This window comes from Myotis nattereri, assembly GCF_964212035.1.
Source record: "Myotis nattereri genome assembly, chromosome: X".
NCBI lineage: Eukaryota > Metazoa > Chordata > Mammalia > Chiroptera > Vespertilionidae > Myotis > Myotis nattereri.
The window spans coordinates 141,737,666-141,752,579 of record NC_138078.1 but is presented as its reverse complement, the minus strand read 5'-3'; the positions used below and the strand labels follow the sequence as shown (position 1 = coordinate 141,752,579).

The 14,914-nt window shown below is 58.2% G+C and overlaps 1 protein-coding gene across 1 annotated transcript; it reads left to right on the top strand.

Moving 5' to 3' along the window:
- Nucleotides 1-426: 426 nt before the first annotated feature.
- Nucleotides 427-2,786, top strand: EMD (emerin). The gene is made up of 6 exons (XM_081115168.1): nucleotides 427-707; nucleotides 883-990; nucleotides 1,153-1,233; nucleotides 1,451-1,584; nucleotides 1,952-1,998; nucleotides 2,081-2,786. The coding sequence occupies exons 1-6, from the start codon at nucleotides 626-628 to the stop codon at nucleotides 2,400-2,402; spliced, it is 774 nt and encodes a 257-aa protein (XP_080971294.1). The 5' UTR covers nucleotides 427-625; the 3' UTR covers nucleotides 2,403-2,786.
- The last annotated feature ends 12,128 nt before the right edge of the window (nucleotides 2,787-14,914 follow it).

The following is a 14,914-nucleotide window of genomic DNA, read 5'->3' as shown; positions in this document are numbered from 1 at the left end:
TGACTCAGAGAAGGCAAGCCACGCCATGCGCACCAGCCCCACCCCACTTGCAGGCTCTGGCCGGTTTCTGCCGGTTTCACTCACAGGGCCCCACTCCTCACTTCTCGCCCGAACACACCAGTGGGTGACGTCTGCGCTCCCCGGCCCCGCCCTCCTCACGTACAGGGGGGTCTACTCTCATTGCCCTCGCGCGCAGGCCCCGCCCCTCTCTCACGTCCAGCCCAAACTCCACAGCGTGTGACGCCGGGCTCGCCGACCCCTCCCCTTTCCCTCGGCGCGCAGCCCCGCCTACTCCTACGGTCCAACAGGTCCGAGCTGCTTCGGCTCTTCCCGGGGGCGCGCAGGCCCCGCCCCTCTTTCGCCTCTAGCCAATCCCGCTGGTTTGTGATGGCTGGGCTCACCCGCCCCACCCCGCCCACTCCCTAGGCCAGACCGGTTTGCGCTGGCTGCTTCCCAGCGGACTGGCTCCGCCCTGCGCGGCGCGCGCACCCCGCGACTGTGACGCAGGCGTGACGCGAGTGCTGCCGCTCCCGAGGCACTCCGCTGCCACCGCCGAGCTCCGAGGCAACCGTAGCTAGGCCCGTGTCGCCAGGCCCGGGCAGCCACTAGGCCTCCGCCTCCCGCCATGGACGACTACGCGGTCCTCTCGGACGCTGAGCTGGCCGCCGTGCTGCGCCAGTACAACATCCCGCACGGGCCTGTCGTGGGTATGCGGCGGCGGGCGGCCCCCTCCCCTTCCCGTACCCCCCCTCCCGGGTCCCCTTCTCGGGCCCCCCTCCCGGGCCCCAGCCCGCACTGCGCGCCCCCTCCTGGAACTCCCTCCCCAGGTTTTGGGCCCCCGTTCCTGACCCCCTCCTTCCCCTGCGCCCGATGTCTGGCCAGGCTCCACTCGCAAGCTCTACGAAAAGAAAATCTTCGAGTACGAGACTCAGAGGCGAAGGCTCTCGCCCCCGAACTCGTCCACATCCTCATTCTCCTATCGGCTCTCCGGTGAGGCTCCGCCACCCCAGGGCGCCACCTGACCACCTGTGGGGACGTGTTTTGCGCTATAGGGAGGATTGGGTTGCGCGGGTGTGGCAGGGACGCTGGCCGGGAGGGGCGTGAGGAAAAGAGCTTGGGGGCAAATGGTCCTACTCCCCCTCCCCCATTCAGACTCAGATTCGCCAGCATCGGTGGACTCGGATATGTACGATCTGCCCAAGAAAGAGGATGCCTTACTTTATCAGAGCAAGGGTAAGGCAGCAGTGGGATGGGCCCTGACATCAATTCCACTCCCTCAGGGATCCCAGTGTTAGGGAGAACCTGAGACCACAATCCCCACTGTCCCTCACCAGCCCTGGAGGGGAGCAACTGTGTCACAGGCCCCAAATAGGATTCAAATTAGGACCACGGGGCCAGGTGGGGGACACCACTGCCCCCTCTACTACCACTACCTCCCCTCTTTCCCAAGGCTACAATGATGACTACTATGAGGAGAGCTACATGAGCACCAGAACTTATGGTGAGCCTGATTTTGCGGGCACACCCAAGGGCTTCCGCCAGCCCTCGGCTTCACTTGCAGATGCTGACACCTTTCACCACCAGGTGAGCTTGCTGCTGGGCACCCTGTACTGAGGTACAACCTCAGGGGGTCATAGCTGGGTTTGAATAAATCCAGGGGGCCCCTGGGTGCAAATGGCGCTGTCAGAACCGTTTGACTAGAGCTCATGGGACATGCTTTGCACCCCGGTCTGGGATCTAGGTTTGAGCTCTTTCTGAGAATCCTGGGGCAGAAGGTAGTGTGCATGCAGCCAGGACAATTACTGAGCAAGTGGCAAAGCCCCACGGACATAAGGCCAGGAATTCAGAAGGGTTCTGGAGAGGGGCAGGCCAGCCAGGGTAGTTTGGACAGAGAGATGACAGGACCACGCTGACCCCGACAGTGTCTCTTCACCCTGATTCTCTTCTTCAGGTGCGTGAAGACAATTTTTTCTCTTCGGAAGAGGAGGGCAAGAATAGGTGAGTAGTGGGGAAGGCCAGGGGCCAGGATGGATTCTGGGCCCAGATCCTCCTGGCCCATCTGCTCCCCTCTTTGCCTCAGGGAACGCCCTGTGTATGGCCGGGACAGTGCCTACCACAGCATCGCGCACTACCGCCCAGTTTCCAACATCACCAGAAGCTCTCTGGGCATGTCCTATTATCCCACCACCTCCTCCACCTCTTCCATGTCCTCAACTTCATCTTGCTCCCCCTCGTGGCTTGCCCGCCGAGCCATCCGGCCAGAAAAGCAAGCCCCTGGGGCTGGGCTGGGCCCGGACCGCCAGGTCCCACTCTGGGGCCAGCTGATCCTTTTTGTGGTGTTTGCTGCCTTCCTGCTCTTGGTTTACTACTCCATGCAGGCTGAGGACAGCAACCCCTTCTAAGGAAACATCTGAGGGGCCAGCTGGCTTCGTGGCCAGCTGCTCATGGAAGTGCTGGCCAACTGCCTTAGCAGTATTTGTTGGGGGGAGGTGGGTGGGGGGCTTTTTGTGTGTGTTCTAGCTTGTGGGTGCCTTGTCCTACCTTGTCCTGCCTTGGAGGCAGCAGACCTGGGCTCTCTGCAGCATGGTGGGCCTGGGCTGACCTTCCTCCTGACCCTGCTTGCCTCTGACCCTTTAGGGCCTAGGAGGGCAAGACCCTTCTCCTGAAGAGGAGAACATAGTTGTTGTCATTGCATGCCTCCTGTTGTTGTCACCTTGTTGGGGGATTAACCAAAGGCCACCCTGACTTCTGTTTTCGTGGACACACAATAAAAAGTTTATTTTTAACGTGTGGGCTCTTCTTGCTGGGGAAGGGGGTGGGCTCCTCTGCCTGGGGCCTCTGCCCTGGGTCTCAAAGATCCCCACCTGGCTTTGTTGACTCTCCTTCTTTGCTCTGGGCACATTCTACCCACAGACACATTTGTGCTTTGCTTGTGGGGTCTACTCCCAGACCTCTTGTAACTACTTACGAAAATAACTGAAGCACCATAGGTTATGGAAAGCCCAGCTGGAAATGCAGGTGAGGCTGCGCGCACAATGCTGGCTGCAGGTGCTTTAACCAGGAAGAGCTGATGCCAACCTTGGTGTCTAAGGGGCAGCATGAGTTTGGTGGGCCTCCTCTTCTGGAAAGCGGCTTGTTTAGTGACACGGGGAAGTCATCATCATCTGAGATGCCCCGCCATCTCTGGGTAATCCGATTCTTCAACTGACTATTCTTATTTATCTCCAGGTTTTCTGCCGTGGGTATTTAATCATCCTCAATATTTACATGTATTTATAACAGGGGGTACTGAGGGAACCCAGGGTAGAATGGCATGTGAGGCTGTGCGTCCTGTTGGTGCACTGCCAGCACAAGTTGGGAAAGCACATAGGCGTGTGCTCCATGCAGGCAGGTGGGAAGCAGAGGTGAGGCCAGGCTTCCAGGACAGGTGGGGCCCTGACATCACTCGGTCTTGCCTCTGACCAGCCCCTGGCTACAGGTAGTAGGACTCAGCAGGTGCCAGCCTCTCACTGGACACAGTGCCCATAAAGTACCCATGGGCTCCTGAGCCTTCGGGGCTCTCGACTGGCTATGGCCACACAGCAAGCTCAGGTCAGGGCTGGGACTGGGACCCACCTACCCCCAGCTCCTGGCCATTTCTCTTTGCTGGATCCTAGTCTCTCCCCACATTTTTAAAGAATATACTTTTATTGGTTTCAGAGATGAAGGGAGAGGGGGAGGGAGAGAGAGAAACATCAATGATGAGAGAGAATCATTGATCAGCTGCCTTCTGCACGCCCCACACTGGGGATCGAGCCCACAACCTGGGGATGTGCCCTGACCGGTAATTGAACCGTGACTTCCTGGTTCATAGATTGGTGCTCAACCACTGAGCCATGCCAGCTGGACTCTCTCCACATTTTTTGTGTTTTCTTAAAAGTAACACATGCTTTTTGTGCAATTAAAATATACAAAATGAAAGAAATGAATTGCTTCTATTTTTCTCACCACTCCCACAGCTGCAGCCTCCCTTGTTTGCTGCAAGCCACTCCCACCTGGCTCATCCCCAAGTGCACAGACACCTGTGGCACGGACTCCCCAGACTTCAGACGCTGCCCCTCGCCATCCTAGTGCAAGGGCTAAACCTGGATGCTCTATGGGTGGAGTGGTGGTAGGCAGGGGCAGGGAATGCTGCCTCATCACTGACAATAAGGCCTGATGGTCAGATCAATGAGCCTGTAAGAGGGGGAGGGGCAGGACAAGTACACCAGAACCCCAGAGGGACACAGTGACAGCTTGTGTCAGCAACTGATCCCAAATCAAGTATATTAGGAGGGACCCCCCACAAGCACTGCCTGGGGCTGCTGTTGCGCCGGAAAGGTATGTGGAGCCTAGCGAACTCCATGTGGGGCCTGGGGAAGGGCAGGGTTGATGTGTCAAAGCTGCGGTGGAGAAAAGGGACAGCATGAGGAAGGGGAGCTGGGCTGGGGGCATCCCCAGGAAGGGAAGAGAGATGGCATGGCTTCTGGGTAGAATGGCTCCAAGTCTCTGGTCCTCCATCTGTTTCAGGAAAGACAGGGAGGCTAGGTAGGTGTGCTGGGAAACCACTGTGGTGTCTAGCATGAGAAAAGAGGCAACACCCACATGACATAGTCTCCTCCTTCTCATTCATTTACTCCCCATGGCCAACCATATGCACTCAGCACCATGTGCCAGATGGAGGATTGCTAAGGGGCTTCCAGCCTCCTGCCCCGGGGCTCTGAGGACACTCCTATCCCAAGGAGTTCTGATAGCTCCTGAGGAGGTTGGATCCCCATCCCAGGACTCCCCCTTGGGCTTGGCTCACTCCCCAGGGCATCATGGGATCCTGAGTGCTCTTACACCCCTCCGGTGGTCCCCAGGGCTCTCCACACCCAACCCCTAGAGCTCTGGAGGCCCATAACGGAACCTGAGTGCTCCCTAGTGCTCTGGGCACCACAACCCAAAGGTTTTTGAGTGCTCCCTGGGCCCCCAAGGGAACCCCAGGCTTGAAGGTCTCCACCTAGTATTTGCCAGGGCTGGGACTACTTCCCTTCCTTGAGAACTCCAAGGGGACTCACTTCCCAAAAGCCCCCTAGGGCTCTGGGGGTTTCCCCTGTACAGCAACTGAGGGTTCCAGTATTCACACTGCATGACTCAGGCCTCTGATCCACTCCCCTCTTCCTGCCCAAGGGCACCAGCAAGGCTGGGGACACAGCAGGGGGCAGCAGCCGCCTACGGTCCAGCAGACCATGTCTCTGCTTCCATTGGGGGTACCACCTGAGCCGAATCCTATTGGGGCCTTGGACAGGACAGCGTGGGCAGTGCAGGTGTCTGTGGGAGGAGCTGGATGCACCCTGAGAGTGGGAGGTTGAGAGAGGAGTGCCCTGGTGGTGGGGCAAAGGGTGGAGCCCAGAAGCACCACTCCTGATCTCCCCCATGAACTTGGCCTCCCTGAGAAGGTCCAGGTGTGCCCTTGCCTTGACCCTCATGCTGCATACTAGCCAGCTGTTGAGCTGGAGAATGCGCCTACTGAGTCCTGTGGGTTCCAGCACCAAGCAGGCAGCCTTCAAGACAACACAATGGATGCACATCCTGCAGCTCCATGAGGATGGACTGGCGGGGGCTCTGAGGGTCTTAAAGGACTGGAAAGTGGCTCTGGACCCTCGCTGTTACTGCCCCTGGGGCTGGACTGCTGCCCTAGGCTCTGGGTGTCCAGTCTCCACAGTAAGCTCTGCCCCAGGGGACGCTGGACACGCCTGAATAAAGTTAGGTCCCACTCCCTGGCCCCCCAATTCTCTCTCCCACTGTCCTCAAAGGCAGGGGTATTCTGGAGGCTTCTAGAAGCTACCCAGGTGGAGAGGAAACAGGAGGAGGCAGACGCCGGCCCACAGAGGTGCAGCACCAGCGGGGGAACAGAGATCCCCCCAAGGCACCCCTTCTCCCCTCGGCCCAGTGGACCCCCAGGACTCTGCACACACACCGCACACCTCCCTTCCCTGAGATACCAGAGCCTCCTGCCTCCTCCTAGGCTGGCCCCTCCAAGAGGAGACAGTCCTGCCCCCATCCTCTCGCAATGCCCGCCTGGTGGGCCCCCGACGGAGATGGGTCCCAGCCACCAGGAGCCCTGTCCCCTCCCCAGAGGCCATGTCATGCCCAGGCAGCTGTGACATGTGTGGCAGCAACGATGGAAAATGCCAACCTGGGGGAACAGGCCCCCGGGGACCACCCTGGCCTGAGTCTAGGGACACACCAGGCCTGAGCCTGAGCCCTGCCGGCACGGGCAGGAGGGGCCCCAGTGGGGGGCCAGCAGCTGGCACCAGGAAAGAGAGCCGCCAGGCAAATGGCCTGGGACCCGGCTGATCCACTGAGCAAATCCCAGAGGACATCCCGGCTGCTGGGAGGACACAGGGAGGGGCAGGGCCCAGGCCAGGAGCCAGGGTCACACACTGGGTGTGGAGGCCTGGCCACCCGCCCAGAGCCAACAGGGTGGTCACCCAGCCCCACCCGGCCCCACGCCCGAGCCCTGCTCGCCAGTGGGAACCAGGAGCAGAGGGGAGGACCCGGCCACATGCCTTCCCAGGCTCCCCCACCTCACCTGCTAAGTGGGGGAGGAGATGGCTGGCCACCCTACTGGGAGCACCTGGCCCCGCCCCACAAGCCCTGTCTACCCCGAGTCCAGGCTGGGCAGGGCAGGGCAGGGGGAGGGCTGAGCTGACCCCACCCCACAGTCAGCCTCCACCCCCGCCCCAGCCACACCTCTGCACCTGAAACTCCCTGCTGCCCATGCCCACAGGAGGCTGGGGGGCCCAGGTGGAGAAAGGGGAGCACTGGGCCCTCAGGGTAGGGCTGCCACCCCCCTGCCCCCGACAGTGAGGGAGTCCAGCCTGTCAACAAGGGGAACATTAGTCTGGGGACCCTTGGGGTTCCTGCAGAGCCCCCCAGCACGGGCAGCCTCGCCCACCCAGGGCATGGGGCCACGGTGCTCCAGGGCAGGCCCCTGGGAACCTGGAGGGAGCCAGTAGCCCAGGAGGGCGGGCACCGAGTCAGGGCGAGAGCATGCGCGGTGTGGTGCTGACCTGGGCCCTCGGGTGCACCCAGTGGCTCGGGACGTCTCATCCCAGTCCAGGCCCCGGGCCATCCCAGCGGCAGTCAGGTCCCCAGAGGCAGGGACAGTCATGCACACGGAGTCCTCCTCAGGCCCCAGGCGTCCCCAGGGAGGGCGTTCCCTGCAGGAGGACACTGAGCTGCTTGGAGGTCAGGCTGCGGCGGCCACCTCCGTGACCCAGCACGGGGTCAGGGCAGGTCTCCAGGGCCCAGCGAGACCGCAGCCAGGGCCGCAGGGTGAGGACATCGCTGAGCAGCGGGCGGGGCGGAGGCTACCCTGGGGTCAGCACAGCTGCTGGAAACGGGGGCACAGACATCCCGGCTCCTGGGTAAGGACCCGGGTCCTGGGGCAGAGAGGGTGAGGCCACAGTGGTCACTGAGGGCAGATGGGGACAGGGTCAGGGCAGGGGCTGTGAGTGTGCCATCCTCAGGGCAGGCCACTAGGGGGAGCTCCCCAGGAAAGGGGCCCTGCAGCAGGGGGGTGGGGGGTGAGGCCCCAGTGCCCGCCCAGCACCGCCCAGCCCTCCACAGCTTCCTGGCCAGGCGGCCCAGGGCAGACCGCAGGGCAGCGCTCTCCTCACGGTGGCTCCTGCCCAGGGACAAGGGAGGGGACGGGGCTCAGCACGGGCACAGGTGGGGACAGGGTGTCAGGGTCAGATGGCCCAGGAGCAAGGGCTGCACCAGGCCTGGGCACCTCCAGGCAGCCCGCACCCTGTGTCCCTCACCCTGGCTGACTGTCCCCAGGAGTCAGGGCCAGGATCCCTGCGGCGAGGCCCGCCAGCGACACCTGCTGCTCCCGGGAAGCAGAGCCCGGCTCCCCAGAACCTCGCTGTCCTGGGTTCAAGAAACGCACAGCACCTGGGACGGTGCCAGGAGCCGGCACCAAGGGCTCGGTGTTGCCCAGCAGCGAGAGCCAACAAGAGAAGCACTCACCGCCCACAGAACCTGTGTGACAAATTCAGAGCCAGCAAATGCGTCATCGTCATCGGGAAGTCACCTCTGGGCCCCTGCCAGGAACGATGGGGCTGGGGCGGGCACGTCTCCAGGGAAACGAGATGCAAAGGGCCTCCTTCAGCCACAGTGGGAGCGCCTTCCTCAACAACTGCCCCTGACCCGCGAGGCTGACGCCTGCCACCCTCACCCCCCAACCCGCCAGAGCCCAGCCCAGGGCTACCTGACATCCTCCTTGAAGGAAAGGGGCTCCTGGGCCTGCCCCTCCCCAATGCTGCCTGCACCTCTCCACTCCCTGCCCCCACCCTTCAGGCTGCATGGAGGAAGGCTGGAGGGGACAGCAGGGGGCAGGGGAGGTCACCCCTGCCTTAGGCAGGGCAGCTGCCCCTACCCCAGTCCCTACCCCAGTCCCTGCCCCTGGGGACGGAGCAGGAATGGAGGCGAGACTGAGCCAGTGTGTGGGGACACGGGAGGTCAGGGACATCCTGTGGCCCAGCCTGGATGGGGACTGACAGGGCGCTGACCAGCGCTGCTGTGATGAGGAAGGGCTTCCTGCCCTGTGCCCGTAGCCGCTCCAGGGCCTGGGACCGCCATCAGCGCCGCCACCTCCCCAGCGACGGGCAGAGAGCACACACCGTGGGCACACGGGGCTCTGAGGCACACTCTTCTCTCTTTCTCTTTGTGTGTTTCCTTTACAGCCCTTTGAAGACCAAGAGCCCCCCTGCCCTGCAAGCACAGGCCCTGCCTGGCTTGGTCCCGGGGCTAGAACCGGCCACGCTCCCGGAGACAAAGGACACGTTCTTGAGGGGCCTGTTCTGTGCGGGGCCAGGAGTCCTCACGCCGGGACCCCGGGTTCAGGAGCCAGGCCCTTCCTCGCAGCCTTCTCATTTGCTGTGAACAGAACACCCCTCAGCCCAGTCGCCCCCTCCAGCCCTGCTCCAGCGCTGGCCTGTGTGACCCATACAAATACGGCAGAGCTGAGGGGCTGTCACTTACAGATCCAGTGAGGAGGAGGCTGTGTCTTCCGTCTTGGGCCGCTCGCCCCTCTCCTCTGGTCCTGGGAAGCCCTGCCTGAGCGGCCGGGTGGCCGGGCCCTGTGGGGAGGCACCGACACCCCTGTCACCGTCGTCTGAGTGGTCCTGGAGGCAGAGCCCTCTCCCCCCAGGCAGGCCCGAGGCTGCAGCGAGGCTGGTGCCTGGACTGCAGCTGGGACAGACCCGGCGCCAGAACCCCCAGCCAGGCCCTTGGGCGTCCTGTCCTTCAGACACTGGGGAGATCACGTGTGGGTCGCATCAGGGCGCTACGATTGGGGCCGTTTGTTACGCAGCAACAGGGAACTAATACACACCTTTACATAGAGACGGGGACTCAAGTCTGAAGCAAAGAAACCGACAAGAAGCCCCAGAAGCCATTCGGAAAAGCCTGGAAAGTCTGATGGCATGAAAACTAGTCGTCTGCCTGACCAAACACAAACCCCAAACCACAACGTCAAGAGACCAGTGACAACGTGAGGGAAATTACTGACAGGGTGTGACTCAGGGCTCCCATCATAACGCAGAGAGAGCTTACCCGGGCACAGGGCTCAGCCCGACAACCCAGAGGCAGAGGGGGTGCAGGGGGGGGAAACAGGAAAGGTAATGCTGCTAACAGGAGGCCCTGGTCTTTGAGGGCTGGCAGCCTCCTAGCATCTCCCCGCCCGTGGGGGCCATCCAAGGAGCCAGCCCCACGTCGGGCAGTGGGCACACACCTAGGGGCTGCCGGCCTGCGAAGACGTGCTTCTCACAGCGGGATCCCTGGACCAGCAGCAGCAGCAGCACAGGGAGAGTGTGCGAGGCGCCGATTCTCAGGCCCCAGTCAGGTCTGCAACATCAGAGACCGCGGGGAGGGGCAGGCCAGTGACTGGGTGTGAACAGCCCTGCAGGGGCTGCCATGCACCTGCACCCCCCCCACCCCGCCCCAGCCCCCTTGAGCACCACCAGGACGGATGTTCCTGATCACACCTCCGTCTAGAGAAGCCGCCAGCTCTCTGCAGGGCTCACCTTGGCCTGTCCAGGTGCGCGGCAGGCGGGCACAGCTGATGGCCGCAGTCAGGGGCTCCTGGGGAAGAGCAGGCCTGCCTGGCAGGACTCGCTCCCCCGGCCCCCTGCCAAGGTCCGGGGAGGACGGTTCCTTCCTGCCTCTCACCTCCTGGCCGCGGACAGCCAGTCCCTCTGGCGGACGGCACCTTCCCCGTGACTGGCCTAACTCTGTCCCCCTCTCCCTGCATACAGGCTCCTGTGTGGTTGTTTGTTGTCCGTGCTTTACAGGAACTGTATCGATACACTCGGGAGGCGCTGGAACACAGTGGGCCCGGAAACGAGTGTGTATGTGATTGCGTGTGGGGGAGTGGGGGGTGGGGGGTAGGGAGATACATTTGGGGCCCTGGGAGGAAGGAAGCTCCCATGAGCTCAGAGCAAGGCCACTCTCATTGGCCAGGACTGGGCGGGGCCGGAGACGGAGTGACCCTGCGGTCGGAGTGGGGTCGCCGCCCTCCTTTCCCCCTCACCAGTCCCCTCCGAACCCCGGTACGCTGTCCCCGGTCATCTGCGGGGGGTGGGGGTGGGGGGGCCTGGCTCCGTCCGGAAAGTGGGGGAAGTCCGGCCGAGATCCGGGGGCGGGCCGCCTGACTGTGACCCCAGAATCTCCCGGGGTTGGACTCGGTGGTGGCGTTTCTCTAGGGGTGAGGTCGAGATCCCCGAGTCCAGGGAACTGGGACTATCGCCAATACAGGGTGTGTGTGGGGCGGAGAGAGATGGCGGAGGTGAACCGCCTTTCCATTGTCTCAAGGCGTCATCAACCCGCCAACAGGAAGTACCGCCTTTCTTCACACACCGTCTGGCTGGCTCCACCAATAAATACGCTTGGCTCGTGACAAGACCCGCCCCCAGCCCACCCTACGTAATTCAGCCCCTCGGTCCTGACGGACAGTTTTTCTGCCCAATCAAAGCCAGCCGTTCTCCTTTCCTCCTCTTGGCTTAATGTTTCTGAGCCTCTTTCTTCTTGGTGGGGCTGAGCTGTCTGTGCACTGGGGGCAAAGCCGGTTCCAATGTGGGAAAGCAGGGACTTTCCATGCAGAGCCGCGAGAATCGTCTTGTTTGTACACTGTATGCCCTGCTTGCGTTGTTTTGGTGTGAACTTATATTTTGAGGTAATTAAATTGACAGGAAGTTCCATAGAAACAGAGGTATGGGCCCCTCCCGCAGGTCCCTGGTGTCCGCATCTTGTACACTTAGTACAGTCGCACGCCAGGAAACGGCACTGGTGCCAGCCGAGAGCTGCTCCGGGTTTCTCCCGTGTGTGAGCGCACGCGGGCACACGCATAGCGCCGTGCACTTTCCTCACGTGTAGATTCAAGGGGCCGCCACTGCCGTCAGCGGCCAGCCTGTTCCCGCACAAGGAACCCTCCGGTTGACCTTTCCTAGCCACGGCCTCTCCCCTCCTCCCGCCAGCCCATGCAACCAGTATTCTATTTTCTTTCTTCTTCTTCTTTTTTTTTTAAATATATTTTATTGATTTTTTACAGAGAGGAAGGGAGAGGGATAGAGAGTTAGAAACATTGATGAGAGAGAAACATCGATCAGCTGCCTCCTGCACACCCCCCACTGGGGATGTGCCAGCAACCAAGGTACATGCCCTTGACTGGAATCGAACCTGGAACCCTTGAGTCAGCAGGCCGACGCTCTATCCACTGAGCCAAACCGGTCAGGGCTTCTTTCTTTTTTTTAAAAAAATGTATTTTTATTGATTTTTTTTTTTTTTACAGAGAGGAAGGGAGAGGGATAGAGTTAGAAACATCGATGAGAGGAACCATCGATTAGCTGTCTCGTGCACGCCCCCTACTGGGGACCGAACCTGCAACCAAGGTACATGCCCTCGCCCAGAATCGAACCCGGAACCTCTCAGTCCAGGCCCGAGGCTCTAGCCACTGAGCCAAACCGGTCAGGGCCAGTATTCTCGTCTTATCCCTGCAGTTTTGTCATTTGCAGGCCGTTACATAAGGAAGTGTGCAGCGTGTAACGGGCTGAGCCCTTTCCCACTGGCGTCCGGCCTCGCGGTTGCATGTGTTATAGTTTTCCTTTGTGTTGCTGGCTGCAGTCCTCGGTGGGGATCATCCGCTGTTCCTTCCAGCGTTCACCCCCTGAGGGAGGCGTTGCCTGTTCCCAGTCTTTGCTTCTACAAACAACCCGCTATGAACATGGGAGCACAGGTTTTCCTGTGATTACAAGTTTCCATTTCTTTGGCCAAGTGCCCAAGCATTGCATGGCTGGGTCCTGTGGAGATGGATGTTTAGCTTTGAAAGAAACAGCTGAGCCCTGGCTTGTTGGCTCAGTGGCTAGCAGTGATGGTGAACCTTTTGAGCTCGGCGTGTCAGCATTTTGAAAAACCCTAACTTAACTCTGGTGCCGTGTCACATATAGAAATTTTTTGATATTTGCAACCATAGTAAAACAAAGACATATATATATATATATATATTATTTTATTGATTTTCTACAGAGAGGAAGAGAGAGGGACAGAGAGAAACATCGAAGAGAGAGAAACATCGATCAGCTGCCTCCTGCACACCTCCCACCGGGGATGTGCCCGCAACCAAGGCACATGCCCTTGACTGGAATCGAACCTGGGACCCTTCAGTCTGCAGGCTGACGCTCTATCCACTGAGCCAAACAGGTTAGGGCAAGACTTACATTTTTGATATTTATTTTCTATATTTAAATGCCATTTAACAAAGAAAAATCAACCAGAAAATGAGTTTGCGTGTCACCTCTGACCCGCTTGTCATTGGTTTGCCATCACTAGCTAGAGCGTCAGCCTGTGGACTGAAGGGTCCTGGGTTTGATTCTGGTCAAGGGCACATGCCCTGGTTGCAGGCTCCATCCCATTAGGGAGCATGCCGGCGGCAGCCGATCAATGATTCTTTCTCATCATTGATGTTTCTCCCTGTCTTTCCCTCTCCCTTTCTCTCTGAAATCAATAAAAATGTTAAAAAAAGAAATAGCTGAGTTGCCTTCCACAGTGGCTATACCATTTTACATGACCACCCTGCACACTTTTAAGGTACATAATTGGTGGGTTGTTTTTTTTTTTACAAAAAAATTAATTTAAGAAAGATTGTTAACAATTTTGTTTCTCATCTAACTACAATTTTCTTTCTTTTTTAAATAAAAAAATCTAGATATCCCAGGCTGTGGGATAGTAGACAAATAGACTGTATGTTCTAATCTTAACATAAAACCAATCATTGCCTTCTGGCCCATTTCCTAAGGCTGAGGGAGGAGGGCTCCTGAGGTGTAAGGGCTCGAAGCTCTCTGAAGGCCGGTGGGAAGACAAGACCTTATTTTTAAAAATGTATTTTTATTGATTTCAGAGAGGAAGGGAGAGGGAGAGAGGGAGAAACATCAGTCCTGAGAGAGAATCATTGACTAGCTGCCTCCTGCACGCCCCACACTGGGGATCGACCCCACAACCTGGGCATGTGCCCTTGACTGGAATTGAACCTGGGACCCTTCAGTCCACAGTCCAACGCTTTATCTGCTGAGCCAAACCAGCTAGAGCAAGACCTTTAAAAGAAGGAGGAGGAGGAGGAGGAGGAGGAGGAGGAGGAGGAGGAGGAGGAGGAGGAGGAGGAGGAAGGAGGAGGAAGAGGAGGAGGAGGAGGAGGAGGAGGAGGAGGAAGAAGAAGAAGAAGAAGAAGAAGAAGAAGAAGAAGAAGAAGAAGAAGAAGAAGAAGCAGCCATTCCTCTGAATGAGGCATCCTCAGGGTCCCCAGGCTGGCAAGGGTGTTTACTGGTTGCCAAGGCCTGACTCCCAGAGCTCTGTGAGCTGAGTCCCGGGAAGGAGCTGGTGGCCAAGGGGACAGTGGTCTGGGCGCTGGAGTCTGGCTGGCTGACAAATGGCGGCCTGGAGGTTTGGGACCTCTTGGTTTCCCAGTGTGTTTGGTAAAGTCCCATTTATAATACAGAAAGTGCCCCATGAAAGAGGAAGCAGTACGTCATTTCTCTTTTTTTAATTCTTTATTGTTTAAAGTATTACGTATGTCCCCTCTGAATGAGGCATATTGTCATCTCCCAGCCTGCCCCGGCCCCCTAGTCCCAGTCTACACCCCCCCCCCTCCATTGTCTGGGTCTATTGGTTATGCTTATATGCATACAAGTTCTTTGGTTGATCTCTTACCCCTAGTATGTCATTTCTGATCTCTCAGCAGCTTAGCTGTTGAACCTGTGGGATTTCAGCTGCAGCATGAACCTCCGAAGAATCAGTCAAGAACCGTTTTACCGATGTATTTCATTCCGAGAAGTCCCAAAGCAGGCTTAGCCTTCGAGTCGGGAGAGTTGGGGAGGGTAGGCATGGGTGGGGTGGGAATGGAGACAGGCCAGTAACTACATTTTTCTATGCAATCATCAACATAGTTATTCAGTTTTAAAAACATACACTTTATTTTTTAATATTTTATTTATGTATTTGTTAGCTGTACAGATGTCTTTGTACTCATCTTTATATTTGTCTCTGTGTTCTTACAGAACAGAATTAATGCCTAAGGGATAAGGCCTGGATGTGTTTAACTCACTTTGCACTTTCTTAGATCATAAGCATCAAAGGACATCTGACACATTTCAACAATAAAACAGAAGAGGAAACAATCGAACATAAATCAACAAGAGACCTAAGAAAAAAGCAGATGGAAATATATACAAAAATTCTTATTTTAGAATTATGTTGTATGCTTTTGATTGTGATTTTCTTTTACTTAGTAATGTATCTTTTTTTCAAAATATTTTTATTGACTTCAGAGAGGAAGGGAGAGGGAGAGAGAAACATC

Coding starts and splice junctions, on each gene's coding strand:
- EMD (XM_081115168.1), top strand. CDS start 626: ATGGACGACTACGCGGTCCTCTCGGACGCTGAGCTGGCCGCCGTGCTG. Junction 1,585..1,951: donor CTGACACCTTTCACCACCAG/GTGAGCTTGCTG, acceptor TCTCTTCTTCAG/GTGCGTGAAGACAATTTTTT. Junction 1,999..2,080: donor GAAGAGGAGGGCAAGAATAG/GTGAGTAGTGGG, acceptor TCTTTGCCTCAG/GGAACGCCCTGTGTATGGCC.